Here is a 14,203-nt window from a genome sequence, read left to right as displayed (position 1 = left end):
AGAAAATGGTATGTTGGCCTTCATGGAAACATAGAAAATAGGAGCAGGAGTAGGCAATTCGGCATGTTGGACCTGCATACTTACCAGTTTTGTTTCATCTGCAAGTTTGGAGATATTACATTTAGTTCCCTCATCTAAATCATTAATATATATTGCGAATAGCTGTGGTCCTAGCACTGATCCCTGCGGTAACCCACTAGCCACTGCCTGCCATTCGGAAAAAGACCCATTTATTCCTACTCTTTGTTTCCTGTCTGCCAACCAAGTTTATGTTCATCGCAAAACATTACCTCCAATTCCATGCGCTTTAATTTTACTTTCTTGCTAATTTCTTATGTGGGACTTTGTCGAAAGCCTTCTGAAAGTCCAAATAAACCACATTCACTGGCTCCCCCTCATCAACTCTACTAGTTACATCCTTAAAGAATTCTAGTAGATTTGTCAAGCATGATTTCCCTTTCGTAAATCCATGCTGACTCTGTCTGATTCTACCACTGTTCTCCAAGTGCTCTGTTATAAAATCTTTAATAATGGACGTTAGAATTTTCCCCACTACCGACGTCAGGCTGACTGGGCTATAATTCCGTTTTCACTCTACCTCCCTTTTTAAATAATGGGGTTACATTCGCTCCACTTTAAACATTAAATGTTGTGAGGGTTCCTGCCTCTACCACCCCTTCAGGCAGTGTGTTCCAGATTCCAAACACCCTTTGGGTAAAAATTTTTTTCCTCTAATCCCCTCTAAACCTCCTGCCCCTTACCTTAAATCTATGCCACCTGGTTATTGACTCCTCTGCTAAGGGAAAAAAGTTTCTTCCTACCTATCCTATCAATGCCCCTCATAATTTTGTATATCTCAATCAGATCCCCCCTCAGCCTTCTCTGCTCTAAGGAAAACAACCCTAGCCCATCCAGTTTCTCTTCATAGCTGAAATGCTCCAGCCCAGGCAACATCCTGGTGAATCTCCTCTGCACCCTCTCCAGTGCAATCACATCCTTCCGATAGTGTGGTGACCAGAACTCTACACAGTACTCCAGCTGTGGCCTAACTAGCGTTTTATACAGCTATATCATAAACTCCCTGCTCTTATATTCTATGTCACGGCTAATAAAGGCAAGTATGCCTTCCTAACCACCTTATCTACCTGTGCTGCTGCCTTTAGTGATCTATGGACAAGTACACCAAGGTCCCTCTGACCCTCTGTACTTCCTAGGGTCCTACCATCCATTGTATATTCCCTTGCCTTGTTAGTCCTCCCAAAATGCATCACCTCACACTTCTCAGGATTAAATTCCATTTGCCACTGCTCCGTCCATCTTACCAGTCCACCGACATCGTCCTGCAATCTAAGGCTTTTCTCCTCACTATTTACGATACCACCAACTTTCATGTCATCTGCGAACTTAATGATCATACCTCCTATATTCACATCTAAATCATTAATGTACACTACAACCAGCAAGGGTCCCAGCACCGATCACTGCGGTACACCACTGGTCACAGGCTTCCAATTGCAAAAACAATCCTCGACCATCACCCTCTGCCTTCTGCCACCAAGCAAATTTTGGATCCAATTTGCCAAATTGACCTAGATCCCATGTGCTCTTACCTTCTTATCCAATCTCCCATGTGGGACCTTATCAAAAGCCATACTGAAGTCCATATAGACTACATCAACTGCTTTAGCCTCATCTGCTCATCTAATCACCTCCTCGAAAAATTCAATCAAGTTTAGTAGACACGATCTCCCCCTGACAAAGCCATGCTGACTATCCCTGATTAATCCCTGTCTCTCCAAGTGGAGATTAATCCTGTCCCTCAGAAATTTTCCAATAGTTTCCCTACCACTGATATTAGACTCACTGGCCTGTAATTACCTGGTTTATCCCTGCTACCCTTCTTGAATAATGGTACCACATTTGCTGTCCTCCAGTCCTCTGGTACTTCTCCTGTGGCCAGAGAAGATTTGAAAATTTGTGTCAGAGCCCCTGCTATCTCCTCCCTTGCCTCACATAACAGCCTGGGATACATCTCATCTGGGCCTGGGGATTATCCACTTTAAAGCCCACTAAAGCATCTAATACTTCCTCCCTTTCATTGCTAATTTGTTCAAGTATATCACAGTCCCCCTCCCTGATCTCTACTACATTGTCCTTCTCCATAGTGAACACAGATGAAAAGTAATAATTTAAAGCCTCACCTATATCCTCCGGTTCCACACACAGATCGCCACTTTGGTCACTAATGGGCCCTACTCTTTCCCTGCTTATCCTCTTGCCCTTAATATACTTAAAAAAACGCCTTGGGATTTTCCTTTAATCTTGCCCGCCAGTGTGTTTTCATGTCCCCTCTTTGCTCTCCAAATTACTTTTTTAAGTACCCCCTTACACTTTCTATACTCCTCTAGGGCTTCCGCTGTTTTCAGCGCTCTGAATCTGTCATAAGACTCCTTTTTTTCCCCCTTATCCAATTCTCTATATCCCTTGACATCTGGGGTTCCCTGGACTTGTTGGTCCTACCCTTCACCTTTACGGGAACATGTTGACCCTGAACTCCCACTATTTCCTTTTTGAATGACTCCCAATGGTCTGATGTAGACTTTCCTACAAGTAGCTGCGCTCAATGCACTTTGGCCAGATCCTGTTTTATCATATTGAAATCGGCCTTCCCCCAATTCAGTACTCTTATTTCTGGTCCCTCTTTGTCCTTTTCCATAACTACCTTAAAATCTTACAGAATTATGGTCACTATCCCCAAAATGCTCCTCCACTGCCACTTCTACCACTTGTCCGGCTTCATTCCCTAGGATTAAGTCCAGAACCACCCCTTCTCTTGTAGGACTTCCTACGTGCTGGCTCAAAAAGCTCTCCTGTATGCACTTTAAGAATTCCGTCCCTATAAGCCTTTTGCACTCAGACTATCCCAGTTGATATTGGGGAAGTTGAAATCCCCTACTATTATTACCCTATTATTTTTACACCTCTCTGAGATTTGCCTACATACCTGCTCCTCTATCTCTCCCTGACTGTTTGGAGGCCAGAAGTACGCTCCCAGCCAAGTAATTGTCCCCTTTTTGTTTTTAATTTCTACCCATCTGGCCTCATTTGAAGAACTTTCTATCATCCCTCCTTGCTGCAGTAATTGACTCCTTGATCAACAGTGCAATGCCACCTCCTCTTTTATCCCCTCCCCTGTCACACCTAAAGATTCTATACCATGGAATATTGAGCAGCCAGTCCTGCCCTTCCCTCAACCATGTCTCTGTGATAGCAATAATATCATATTCCCATGTGTTAATCAACACCCTCAATTCATCTGCCTTACTAGTAAGACTCCTTGTGTTAAAATAGATGCAATCCAGCCTTGCATTATTCACTTGTGCCTTAACAGGTCGATATTTGCTCTGCCTTCCAGTCTGACTTAGTTTTTCTTCTATATTTGACTGTGCATCACCCCCTATTGTACCTCTACTCTATATCCCACCCCCCTGCCAAATTAGTTTAAACTCCCCCCAACAGCACTAACAAACCTCCCAGAAAGGATGTTGGTCCCATTCCGGTTCAGGTGCAACCCATCCAATTTGTACAGGTCCCACCTTCGCCAGAAACAGACCCAGTGATGCAGGAAACTAAAGCCCTCCCTCCTGCACCATCTCCTCAGCCACGCATTCATCTGCTCTATCCTCCTGTTCCTATACTCACTAGCGCGTGGCACAGGGAGTAATCCAGAGATTACAGCCTTTGAAGTCCTGCTTTTTAATCTGTTACCTAGCTCCCTAAATTCTTGTTGCAGGACCTCATCCCTCTTTCTGCCTATGTTGTTGGTACCAATGTGAACCATGACCTCTGACTGTTCACCCTCCCCCTTCAGAATGTCCTACAGCCAGTCTGTGACATCCTTGACCCTAGCAGCAGGGAGGCAACATACCATCCTGGAGTCACGTTTGCGGCCACAGAAATGCCTGTCTGTACCCCTTACCATAGAATCCCCTATCACTAAAGCTCTCCCACTCTTTTTCCTCCCTTCCTGTGCAGCTGAACCACCTGTGGTACCAGAGACTTGGCTCTTGCTATATTCCCCTGAGAAGCTATCTTCCCCCAACAGTATCCAAAGTGGAAAATCTGTTATTCTTTGACAAAGTAACAGTGAGGATATATAAGGTTGATGCTGTTTATATGGACTGTTATGAAAGTACTTTTTTTATATTTTGTGAGGACTCGTGTTTTAAAATTGTGGAAATGGATTTCTTTGGAGGACTGAAGAGATTACATAGATGCTGGACTTTTTTTTTAAAAAAAGGTAACTAGAAGGACTTGGGACTTGGGTTAGAAACACACTTACTGGAAGTTACATGTCTTCAGCTAAGTAAACCACAAAAGCCCTAGTGACCAGGGGGACTTGTTTACAGAGAAGTGACATGTCAAGATTGATGGTGGTCAAGAGTTGGTTTCATTTCGGCTTGTTTTGAGTCAGTTGGGGGGGTCAGCCTGCTAAGAGAGAAGACACCAGTTCATCCTTTCTCCACTTCTCTGAGACACCTGGGAATCCAGTGTGATAGCAGAAACCCCTGATTCCGCATTTCTCCCGGAAAGCCTGACAGACTAATCCTCGACATCGCCTGAAGAGAACTGTTCCAAAAAGATTCCAGTGACAGCCGTCTACGTGTATTTGGATGTCAGAATAAAGGGACAACTGATATAATTCCATATCTTCTCCTTTTCCTTCAAGAATTAAGAAGTATTTGGCCAAAGTTTTTTTTTGTCTTTTTTGTTAAGAGAAAACTTTTTTTTTTCTTTAACCAGTGTGTGTGTGTATCCGTGCATGTGTGTTGGGCTAATTTAAAATGGATCTTTCATATTTCAATTTGTGTGTTATTGCTTTGCATGTTTACTGAATAAGTCTTCTTTGATAATAAATTAATAATTTTGATGTTTATTAAAGAAACCTGGTTGGTGGATTTTATTCTGAAATAAAAATAAAGTAATATAATTGGCCATATCGATAACTGGGTAAACATTTAAATATATGTTGTGACCCATGGAGAAATGGAACTAGAGGAAGACAGTGCACTGCTCCTGCCTCAATCGTAATGGGACTTTCAAAAGGTGTTTGATAAAGTATAACATATTAGACTTGTTAGCAAAATTGAAGCCCATGGGAATTAAAAAGTTCTGTTATAGTGATTATAACGGTTATTTGAATCTATGGTTTTATCCAGTTTAGGGGAGTGACTGCATAAATATGAAATTGGCTAAGGGACAGAAAGCAGAGAATGGTGAACAGTTGTTTTTCAGACTGGAGGAAAGTGTGGCGTGGTGTCCCCCAGGGACTGGTGTTGGCACCACTGTTCTTGATATTAATGACCTGGAATTGGTATATAGAACATGATTTCAAAGTTTGCAGATAACACATAACTGGGAAATGCAGTAAACATAGGAGGAAAATAGTAACAGATTTCAGGAGGACATTGACTGATGAAATAGGCAGACTCAATGCAGATGAAATTTAACACAGAGAAGTTTGAAGTGATTCATTCTGGTAGTAAGAATGAGTAGTATGGATATAAACTAATTGGTACAATTTCAAAGAGGGTGTAGGAACAGAGAGACCTTGGGGTGCATGCCTTTGAAGATTGCAGGACATGTTAAGAATGTTGTTAAAAACATACAGGATCCTTGGCTTTATAAACAGAGTCATGGAGTACAAAGGCAAGGAAGTTATACAATCCTTTATAAAACAGTGGTTAGGCCCCAGCTGGAGTACTGTGTTCAGTTCTGGGAATCACATTTTAGGAAGGATGTCAAGGCCACAGAGTGGGTGCAGAGGAGATTTACGGGGTGAAAGACTTCTGTTACGTGGAGAGGCTAGAGAAACTGGCATTGTTCTCCTTAAAGAAAACAATTTATTGCTGAAGTAACTGTAAACTTCAATTTGACATTGTTGAAAATGTATATGTATACCTATTGTTACGACCGACCACTCCAGTCAAAGCCCCCAATCAAAATATACGATTCTGATTGTGGTGGGAGAAACGCACTGTTAATTCAATCCCGTTGCTCCACAGATCGCCTAACCTATCATTTAATACTTTCCAAATTAAAGGAAGACCCAGCCAAATTGTACCATCTATTAGCCCCTGAATGAGGCTAACCAAACCAGGTGTCTTTAAATCAACAAATTAACTCTTCAATTAGAAGAACTAAATTCTTAAACACTATGAAGATATAAACAACATTTAAAATAGAAAAAATTAGAGGCCTTGCAAATTTACTGTCTAGTGTTGCTTGAACTTCTCACAGAATGTTGTTTCAAGTCCTCACAGTCATCCGATACAGAAAAAAGGTTCTTCTTTGGGAGAACAGTCCGTAGTCTAACTCCAGCAGTAGGTGATGCTTTCCTTCTCCAGCGAATTTCAACAATTAATGACTTGCAAACACTTTCAATAGAATCAATCTGACTTTAGAGTTTTTGAGGGATAAAAGATTGTCACAGTCTAACTTCCCTTCCTTCAGTTCAAATTATCAGAGATCTCCGTTTTGGCTTGATTTTTTTTTAGAACTTGGAGAGATAATAATTAAACAGACTAAAATCCTATTCCTTCAGTTTAAATGGCTGAGAGCTCTTTTTTCAGGTGCTAAACACCATAGCTGTCTGTCTGTGTGTTCTCTGTGTCTGTGTTCTGTTAGAACAAATTGTCTTCAACTAAATGGCCAGTTCAAAATTGAATTGTAACAAATGTATTGCTTGATACTCCCAGTGGCTGTATCTATGGTAACGAGAATGCACCCTTTGAATCGCAGTCTCCAAATGGTTGTTTCTAAGGCAACGAAAATGCACCTTCCTGTAACTCCTGAAGCTTGTTGGTTCTTAAAGCCATACTGATCCTTTGCAAGCCTTAAAGGTAAAACCGCATATTCCCGGAAAAAAAACTACAGGACCATGACACTATATAAATATGCATACATAAATATAAAACTATTAAATGCACAGTAATGTTTCTATTAGCCTGTCAGATTCTGTTTTGGATTTAGGAAAGCTTGGGGAGATAACAGATATATTTCCTGTTCAACTGCAGTACCATGCACTTACCATGATACAGCAGGTTAGTGAGAGGCGTAATAGGTCCTTTGTAGTATCTTGTCATTGTACCTTTACTGAAGGGAAATCAGACAGGCAGATTAGAATTTTTTTTTAGAAAAGGATGGGAGATGAATTTCTTCAATATTATATTTATAATTAAAATAGGGATAACTTTCAACTTAGCGCCAGGTTCCTGCTCCAGCCTATCAGATTATGCAACCCGCCTAATTTTCTCTTCCATTGATTAATGAGAAGGGAAATCAATTGTGTGCGTAACAGGCAACCAATCTGATATTGCTAGTTTTCTACCACTGAAAGTTATTCCCAATCTCTTTTTCTGAAATGTTAGGAAGTACTGGCAAAATGTATTATTAACCTAATTACGTACACTACATTACCTTTTAACCCAAACTTTTAATAAGGATGTTCTGGCAGACGATTATTGGTGCAGACTAGTAGTAGTAGCAGTAGTAATACACATTCGTCCGTCTCGGAAGATGATGGACTGCGTCCGGGCTGTATGTCACTTCTTGAGTTGAACATTGTCTGTTGTGGCTGTAGAGGCGGACTTGTGAGTGGCAATCCCTTCCACAGCTGGCACAGATGAATATTATTGGCCTGAGATCGACTAATGTTTTTTCCTTCCCCTGGTTCTTTTTTCCGCCATCTGATCATTTCTTTTGCCCTCTGCTTTTTCTATGCCCTTCCTTACTGCCATTCTCCAGGAACTCTGGTCAGCAGCAAGGACTTCCCATGCATCGATTCCGATCCCGGTCAACTTCAGGTCTCATGCAGACATTCTTGTATCACAGATGTGGGTGGCCTGTTGGTCTTGTGCCAATAACAAGCTCACCATAGAGCATGTTGTAAGATTTGATAAGATAGGGGTGTTTTATACCCCCTTCTAAGGTGGGAACAGACTTGACAGCACAACAGCTTGTTGTGAATTGACTTTATTGAGATAAAGGTAAGGACAAATTTGTTAAGTTTTCAGATAAACTAGCAGCAGTAGTAGACTCACCAACTTTAAGGGCATTTAAGTGGTCATTGGATAGACATATGGATGAAAATGGAATAGTGTAGGTCAGATGGTTTCACAGGTCGGCGCAACATCAAGGGCCGAAGGGCCTGTACTGCGCTGCAATGTTCTAATTCTAATTAGTCACAAACTCAGGCAGCGATTAACAGTCTAACAGAGATGATACTACCCGTATCAGAAATTGGACGGTAGAGCGCACGACAATTTCTTGCAACTTTGGGTCCTCAAGCTTTTGGCTCTCTCTCTCTCTCGTAGTTTATGAATTAGGAGCAGGTGTAGGCCACTCGGCTCTTCGACCCTGCTCCGCCATTCAATAAGTTCATGGCTGAACTGATTTCTCCACATTACCACCTACCCCTGATAACCTCTCACCCCCTTGCTTATCAAGAATCTATCTACCTCTGCCTTAAACATATTCAAAGACTCTGCTTCCACCGCCTTTTGAGTAAGAGAGTTCCAAAGTTCACAAACCTCAGAGAAAAAATGTCTCCTCATCTCTGTCTTAAATGGGCTACCCTTTATTTTTAAACAGTGACCCTTGTTCTAGATTCTCCCACAAGGGAAAACATCCTTTCCACATCCATCCTGTCAAGACCCCTCAGGATCTTATATGTTTCAATCAAGTTGATGTTCTCTGCCGCCCAGTAACAAGGACAGGACTCAATTTATCCTGGCAGCTTTGCAGTTAACCCTCCCCTCTCCCAATCAGTGATTAGTCTTGTATTAAAGGATGCCTTTCTTAACCAACCAAGGATCAATTTGTGATGGTTGCTAACTTTTCGGATTTACGCAAGTAGTAAACAACAGGGGGCTTTGTGTTGACTACTTTTATCTCAATGCTTTTACTTTTTGAGGATGCCTTATCTCACGAGACAAATCTACGCAGAAGCTGTTTTCACTGTCTGTTCCTACAGTCTCACCCTTTTGCTCCAAGTAAGCATTTTTAAACTTGACATAATCTCCCAGAATCCCTCTGCCTCGATATCTTGTCTATACTGTGCCCTATTTCCTAAGTCTTTCCACTTTATCATACTACAAAGAAAGGTTCTAATAAAGCTAAATGTTAGTTTATGATAAGTCATTTGTTAGTTTATAATAGCTAAATTTTAACAATTAGTGTGTTGGTTAGTAACTTTTAGCAACCTAATAACCTTACAATGTCTAGGGATGCGGCCGTTATCCATTTGGCGCATATGACCCAGGCAACGGAGTCTCCACTGACTGAAGAGGGCAGACATGCTGGGGATCCCTGCATGCTGGTGTACTTCTATACTTGGCAATCTGTCCTACTAGGAGATGCCCAATATCCGTCTGACGCAGCGGAGGTGGAAGCTATTCAGCCACTTTTCTTGGTTTGCATAAGTTGTCCATGCAGACTTTTTTTCATCTTTTCTATCTGGAAGTCCCTTGCAAATATTGATGCATTACAAGACCCCCTGTAAATTTTGATAAGCTCCTGAGCTCCTCTGTCCTAACCTTCAACAGACTGCTAGATATCCAAAGAAAATCAGTGCATTTATCGTAGAAAATATTATCATCCCTGTAAATTAATAAATAAGAAAATCAGAAATCCTGGCTTTTCTCAAGATGTAGGAACATAGGAAATAGGAGCAGTAGTAGGCCATTCATGCCCCTCAAGCCTGCTCCGCCATTCAAACAGATCATGGCTGATCATCTACCTCAATGCTATTTTCCCACACTATCCCTTGATATCAATCTCTGTAATAAACATACTGAATGACTGAGCCTCCACAGCCCTCTGGGGTAGAGAATTCCACAGATTCACCACCCTCTGAGTGAAGAAATTCCTTCTCCTCTCAGTCCTAAATGGCCTACCTCAAATACGGAGACTGCGTCCTCTGGTAGATCCCCCAGCCAGGGGAAACATCTTTCATGCATCAACCCTGTTGAGCCCTGTAAGAATTTTGCCTCAATGAGATTATCTCATTCTTCTAAATTCTACAGAATACAGGCTCCATCTCCTCAATCTCTCCTCATAGGACAATCCCGGTATTCCAGGTTCATTGCACTCCCTCTATGGCAAGTATAGCCTTCTTTCGTTAAGGAGACCAAAACTGTACACAGTACTCCAGGTGCTGTCTCACCAAGGTTGTATACAATTGCCACAAGACTTCTTTACTCTTGTACTCAAATCCTCTTGCAATAAAGGCCAATATACCATTTGCCTTCCTAATTGCTTGCTGCACCTGCATGTTAGCTTTTAGTGACTCATGAATAAGGACACCCAGATCCCTTTGCTCATCAACACTTCCCAATCTCTCACCATTTAAGAAATACTCTGCATTTCTGTCTTCCTACCAAAGTGGATAACTTCACACTTTTCCACATTATATTCCATCTGCCATGTTCTTGCCCACTCACTTAGCCTGTATAAATCTCCATGAATCCTCTTTGCATTCTCCTCACAACTCACATTCCCACCGAGTTTTGTGTGATCGGCAAACTTGGAAATATTACATTTGGTCCCCACATACAAATCATTCATATAGATTGTGAATAGCTGGGGCCCAAGCTCTAATCCTTGTGGTACCCCAGTAGTCACAGCCTGCCAACCTGAGAATGACCTGTTTATTCCTACACCTTGTTTTCTGTCTGTTAGCCAATTCTCAATCCATGCCAGTATATTACCCCAAATCCCATGTGCTCTAATTTGCTTACTAACCTGTGTGGGACCTTATCGAAAGCCTTCTGAAAATCCAGCTTGATCTGAAGTCCTTTTAAAGCCTCACTAAAATGAACATTTCATACTTGATATGTTTTGCTTCATATATAATTGATTTCATATAAACAATTATGAATTTCAGTCTGTACTACAATTTCCCAACACCTATTTTGGATTTTAACCTCAATTCTATTAATGCTTTTACTCCCTAGAATATTGTGGCTGTTGGTGCTGGATTCTGTGATGGATTAGGTTATGGTGACAATACTAAAGCTGCTGTTATCCGCTTGGGATTGATGGAAATGTTAGCTTTTGCCAAATTATTTTGTGAAGGACAAGTAACATCAGCCACCTTCCTGGAGAGTTGCGGAGTTGCTGATCTTGTTACAACCTGTTATGGAGGGCGCAACAGAAAAGTAGCAGAAGCATTTGTGAAAACTGGAAAGGTAGGAGTTTTTTAAAACTCTGTTCTGATAATGACTTTTTTCCTTTAACATTTTATGTCCTTAAGTAATGGATTTGTAGGTATTGGGGAAATAATTCTCATTTTAATGTTTTGCTTTTTCGTGAAAAAAGTGCATAAATTAATGAGTGGAAAGGTAAAGCTCTCCCTTTCATAGTCAAAGTAGTTATACACACCATCCTAAATATAACACAATTCTTGGGAGTCAAGCACTTTATGATTTACAAGATGAATACAAGTCCTATAAAATTATACAGAGCTTGAAATACAATCAAAAAGTTTAGAATTCAAAGTCCAGTCTTAAAGTGTTTAAAAATTAGGGAGTTGAGTAAATAGAAAAACAGTTCTTGCTGTGTTTGTTGTGCGAAGGGGAACTGACCCTAGGTTGCATTTTGAATAAGATAGTATGATATTCTATGATTCTCTGTCACTCTTATTTGTGGTAATGTTGCATCTAGATATGCCCCACTGTTGTTGCACAATGTATTTGACAGCAATTAAGATTTTGCTGAATAACTGAAATACGTCACATACCTTAGATTTTTATGGTCTTTCACTATATTTTTTCCAGTCTATTGAGGTGTTGGAAAAAGAAATGCTGAATGGGCAAAAGTTACAAGGTCCTCAGACATCAGCCGAGGTTTACAAAGTACTCAAACAGAAGAACTTGGTGGACAAGTAAGTAGTTTTGACAGTAAATAAGTTGCTTTATTTACTTGTAATGTTACTTAATAAATGTGTCAACGTATTATGGATTGTATAATAATTCAAAGAATTGCTTTCACATACTGCCTTTAGTGTAGTAAGACATCCCAAGGTGCTTCACAGATTGTTCAATAAAATTTGACACCATGCCACATAAGGAGGCATTGGGACAGATGACCAAAACTGTCTGGGTTATTAGTTCAGTAATATAGCCACCAGGCTACTGTATCCATTCTACACTGTCTAAAATATATGCAATTTCTGAATAGCTGTAATGTGCGTGTGCCTTTTTATAGAAGTGCGTGGTCTCCACTTGCTACTTCAAGTTTGGGAATATAATGGGAGTTTGGGAGTATAATGTAGGAAAGTGTGAAATTGTGCACTTTGGCAGGAAGAATATAAAAGCATATGATCTAAATGGTGAGAGATTGCAGAGCTTTGAGATGCAGAAGGATATGGGTGTCCTAGTGCATGAATCGCATAAGGTTAGTGTGCAGGTACAGCACATAATTAGGAAAGCTAATAGAATGTTATCGTTTATCACGAGGGGAATTGAATACAAAAGTAGGGAGGTTATGCTTCAGTTATACACGGCGTTGGTGAGACCACATCTGGAGTGCTGGTCTCCTTATTTAAGGAAGGATGTGAATGCGTTGGAGGCAGTGCAGAGGTTTACTAGACTAATACCTGGAATGGGCGGGCTGTCTTATGAGGAAAGATTGGACAGGCTAGGCTTGTATCCGCTGGAATTTAGAAGAGCAGGAGGCGACTTGATTGAAACATATAAGGCCCTGAGGAGTCTTGACAGGGTGGATGTGGAAAGGATGTTTCCCTTTGTGGGAGAATATAGAACTAGGGGTCACTGTTTGAAAATAAGGGGTCGCCCATTTAAGACAGAGATGAGGAGAAATGTTTTCTCTCAGAGGGTCGTGAATCTTTGGAATTCTGTTCCTCAAAAGGCGTTGGAAGCAGAGTCTTTGAATATTTTTAAGGCAGAGGTAGATGGATTCTTGATAAGCAAGGGGGTGGAAGGTTAAGGGGGTAGGTGGAAATGTGGAGTAATCAGTTTAGCCATGAACTTATTGAATGGTGGAGCAGGCTTGAAGGGCCGAGTGGCCTACTCCTGCTCCTAATTCTTATGTATGTGTGTTCATATGAATAAGGGTCCCCTTCACATTAAACTGTTTCAGACAAACCTTTGTATTTTTACAGATTTCCACTCTTTGGTGCAGTTTATCAAATCTGCTACGAGTCTAGACCAGTTGAAGACTTCATCACATGCCTTCAGAACCATCCAGAACACTTGTAACTTGAGCCAACTCCTGCAAATCCATGTCATAATCACAAACTTTTTTTCTTTCTTTGCAGGTAAAGAATAAACATAGCTACAGATTATTTTAGCAGCCTTTTTAAAATATATTTTAATAAGGTAATTTTTAATAGGGTGCTTTTTATAGTGAAACTTACCAATGAAAATTGGTTTCTGTTTTTTACAATAATTCTACATTTTAACCAGGGAAGCATAGCTTTTATATGCACTTGTGAAAACTTGTTGCAATTTCTAGAATGCTTATTAATGTTTCAGTAACATCTTCAATCATTCCCTACTTTTGTCAATGTAACTTCTTAGCATGCTTCTTCTGTTGGCCTTACTTTTTACATTCATAAATGCTGGCTTTAGTTCATGCAACAAATGGTGGTCATTGATCTATGTAGCAGAAACAGTATGTATATGTATATATATATATATGTATATATATATATATATGAGAATTCCAGTTCTGTAGGTGTTGACTCAAGATTTCAGGTACACAGGAATTAACTACACATCGTAGCTCTTGAATCACTAAAATAGATTGATTAAAGCTAATGCTTACATCAAAGACATTTGAGTTTTTATGCCCTGTGAAATATTTGTGTAATTGTGGTCAAAAATATAACTTGTTCATTGTCATGTTTGGCTTCACACAAATGAAGCACTGGAATCTTTAAAAAATACATTGTAAATACAGTAGCTTTTTACAGGAACTTGTGTTCAGTCTGCATAGATCAATGTCTTAACTTTTAAGAGTAAACCAGTTCAATAACCAACACCAAAATGCTGTGGTAAGGTGGATGTAATGGGAAATTAGAAATGTAAGTTCTCCCAACTAAGCTTTGGACTGGAAATAAAAACTATATTACTTTGTAACTGATTATCTTTCAATCAGAATAAAATATTTGTAATACGAA

The 14,203-nt window shown here is 40.3% G+C and overlaps 1 protein-coding gene across 1 annotated transcript in view; it reads left to right on the top strand.

The window, feature by feature from the left end:
* LOC137371973 (glycerol-3-phosphate dehydrogenase [NAD(+)], cytoplasmic-like) overlaps positions 1-14,203 on the top strand; it is a 52,141-nt gene extending 37,938 nt beyond the window's left edge. Inside the window, exons 6-8 of the mRNA XM_068035162.1 lie at positions 11,016-11,249; positions 11,838-11,944; positions 13,184-14,203. Coding sequence (XP_067891263.1) covers positions 11,016-11,249; positions 11,838-11,944; positions 13,184-13,280 — 438 coding nt within the window. The 3' untranslated portion in view covers positions 13,281-14,203. The remainder of the gene's footprint in view (positions 1-11,015; positions 11,250-11,837; positions 11,945-13,183) is intronic.

Source organism: Heterodontus francisci, chromosome 7 (assembly GCF_036365525.1).
Source record: "Heterodontus francisci isolate sHetFra1 chromosome 7, sHetFra1.hap1, whole genome shotgun sequence".
In the NCBI taxonomy this organism is placed as follows: Eukaryota; Metazoa; Chordata; class Chondrichthyes; order Heterodontiformes; family Heterodontidae; genus Heterodontus; species Heterodontus francisci.
This window is presented reverse-complemented; position numbering and strand designations above follow the sequence as displayed.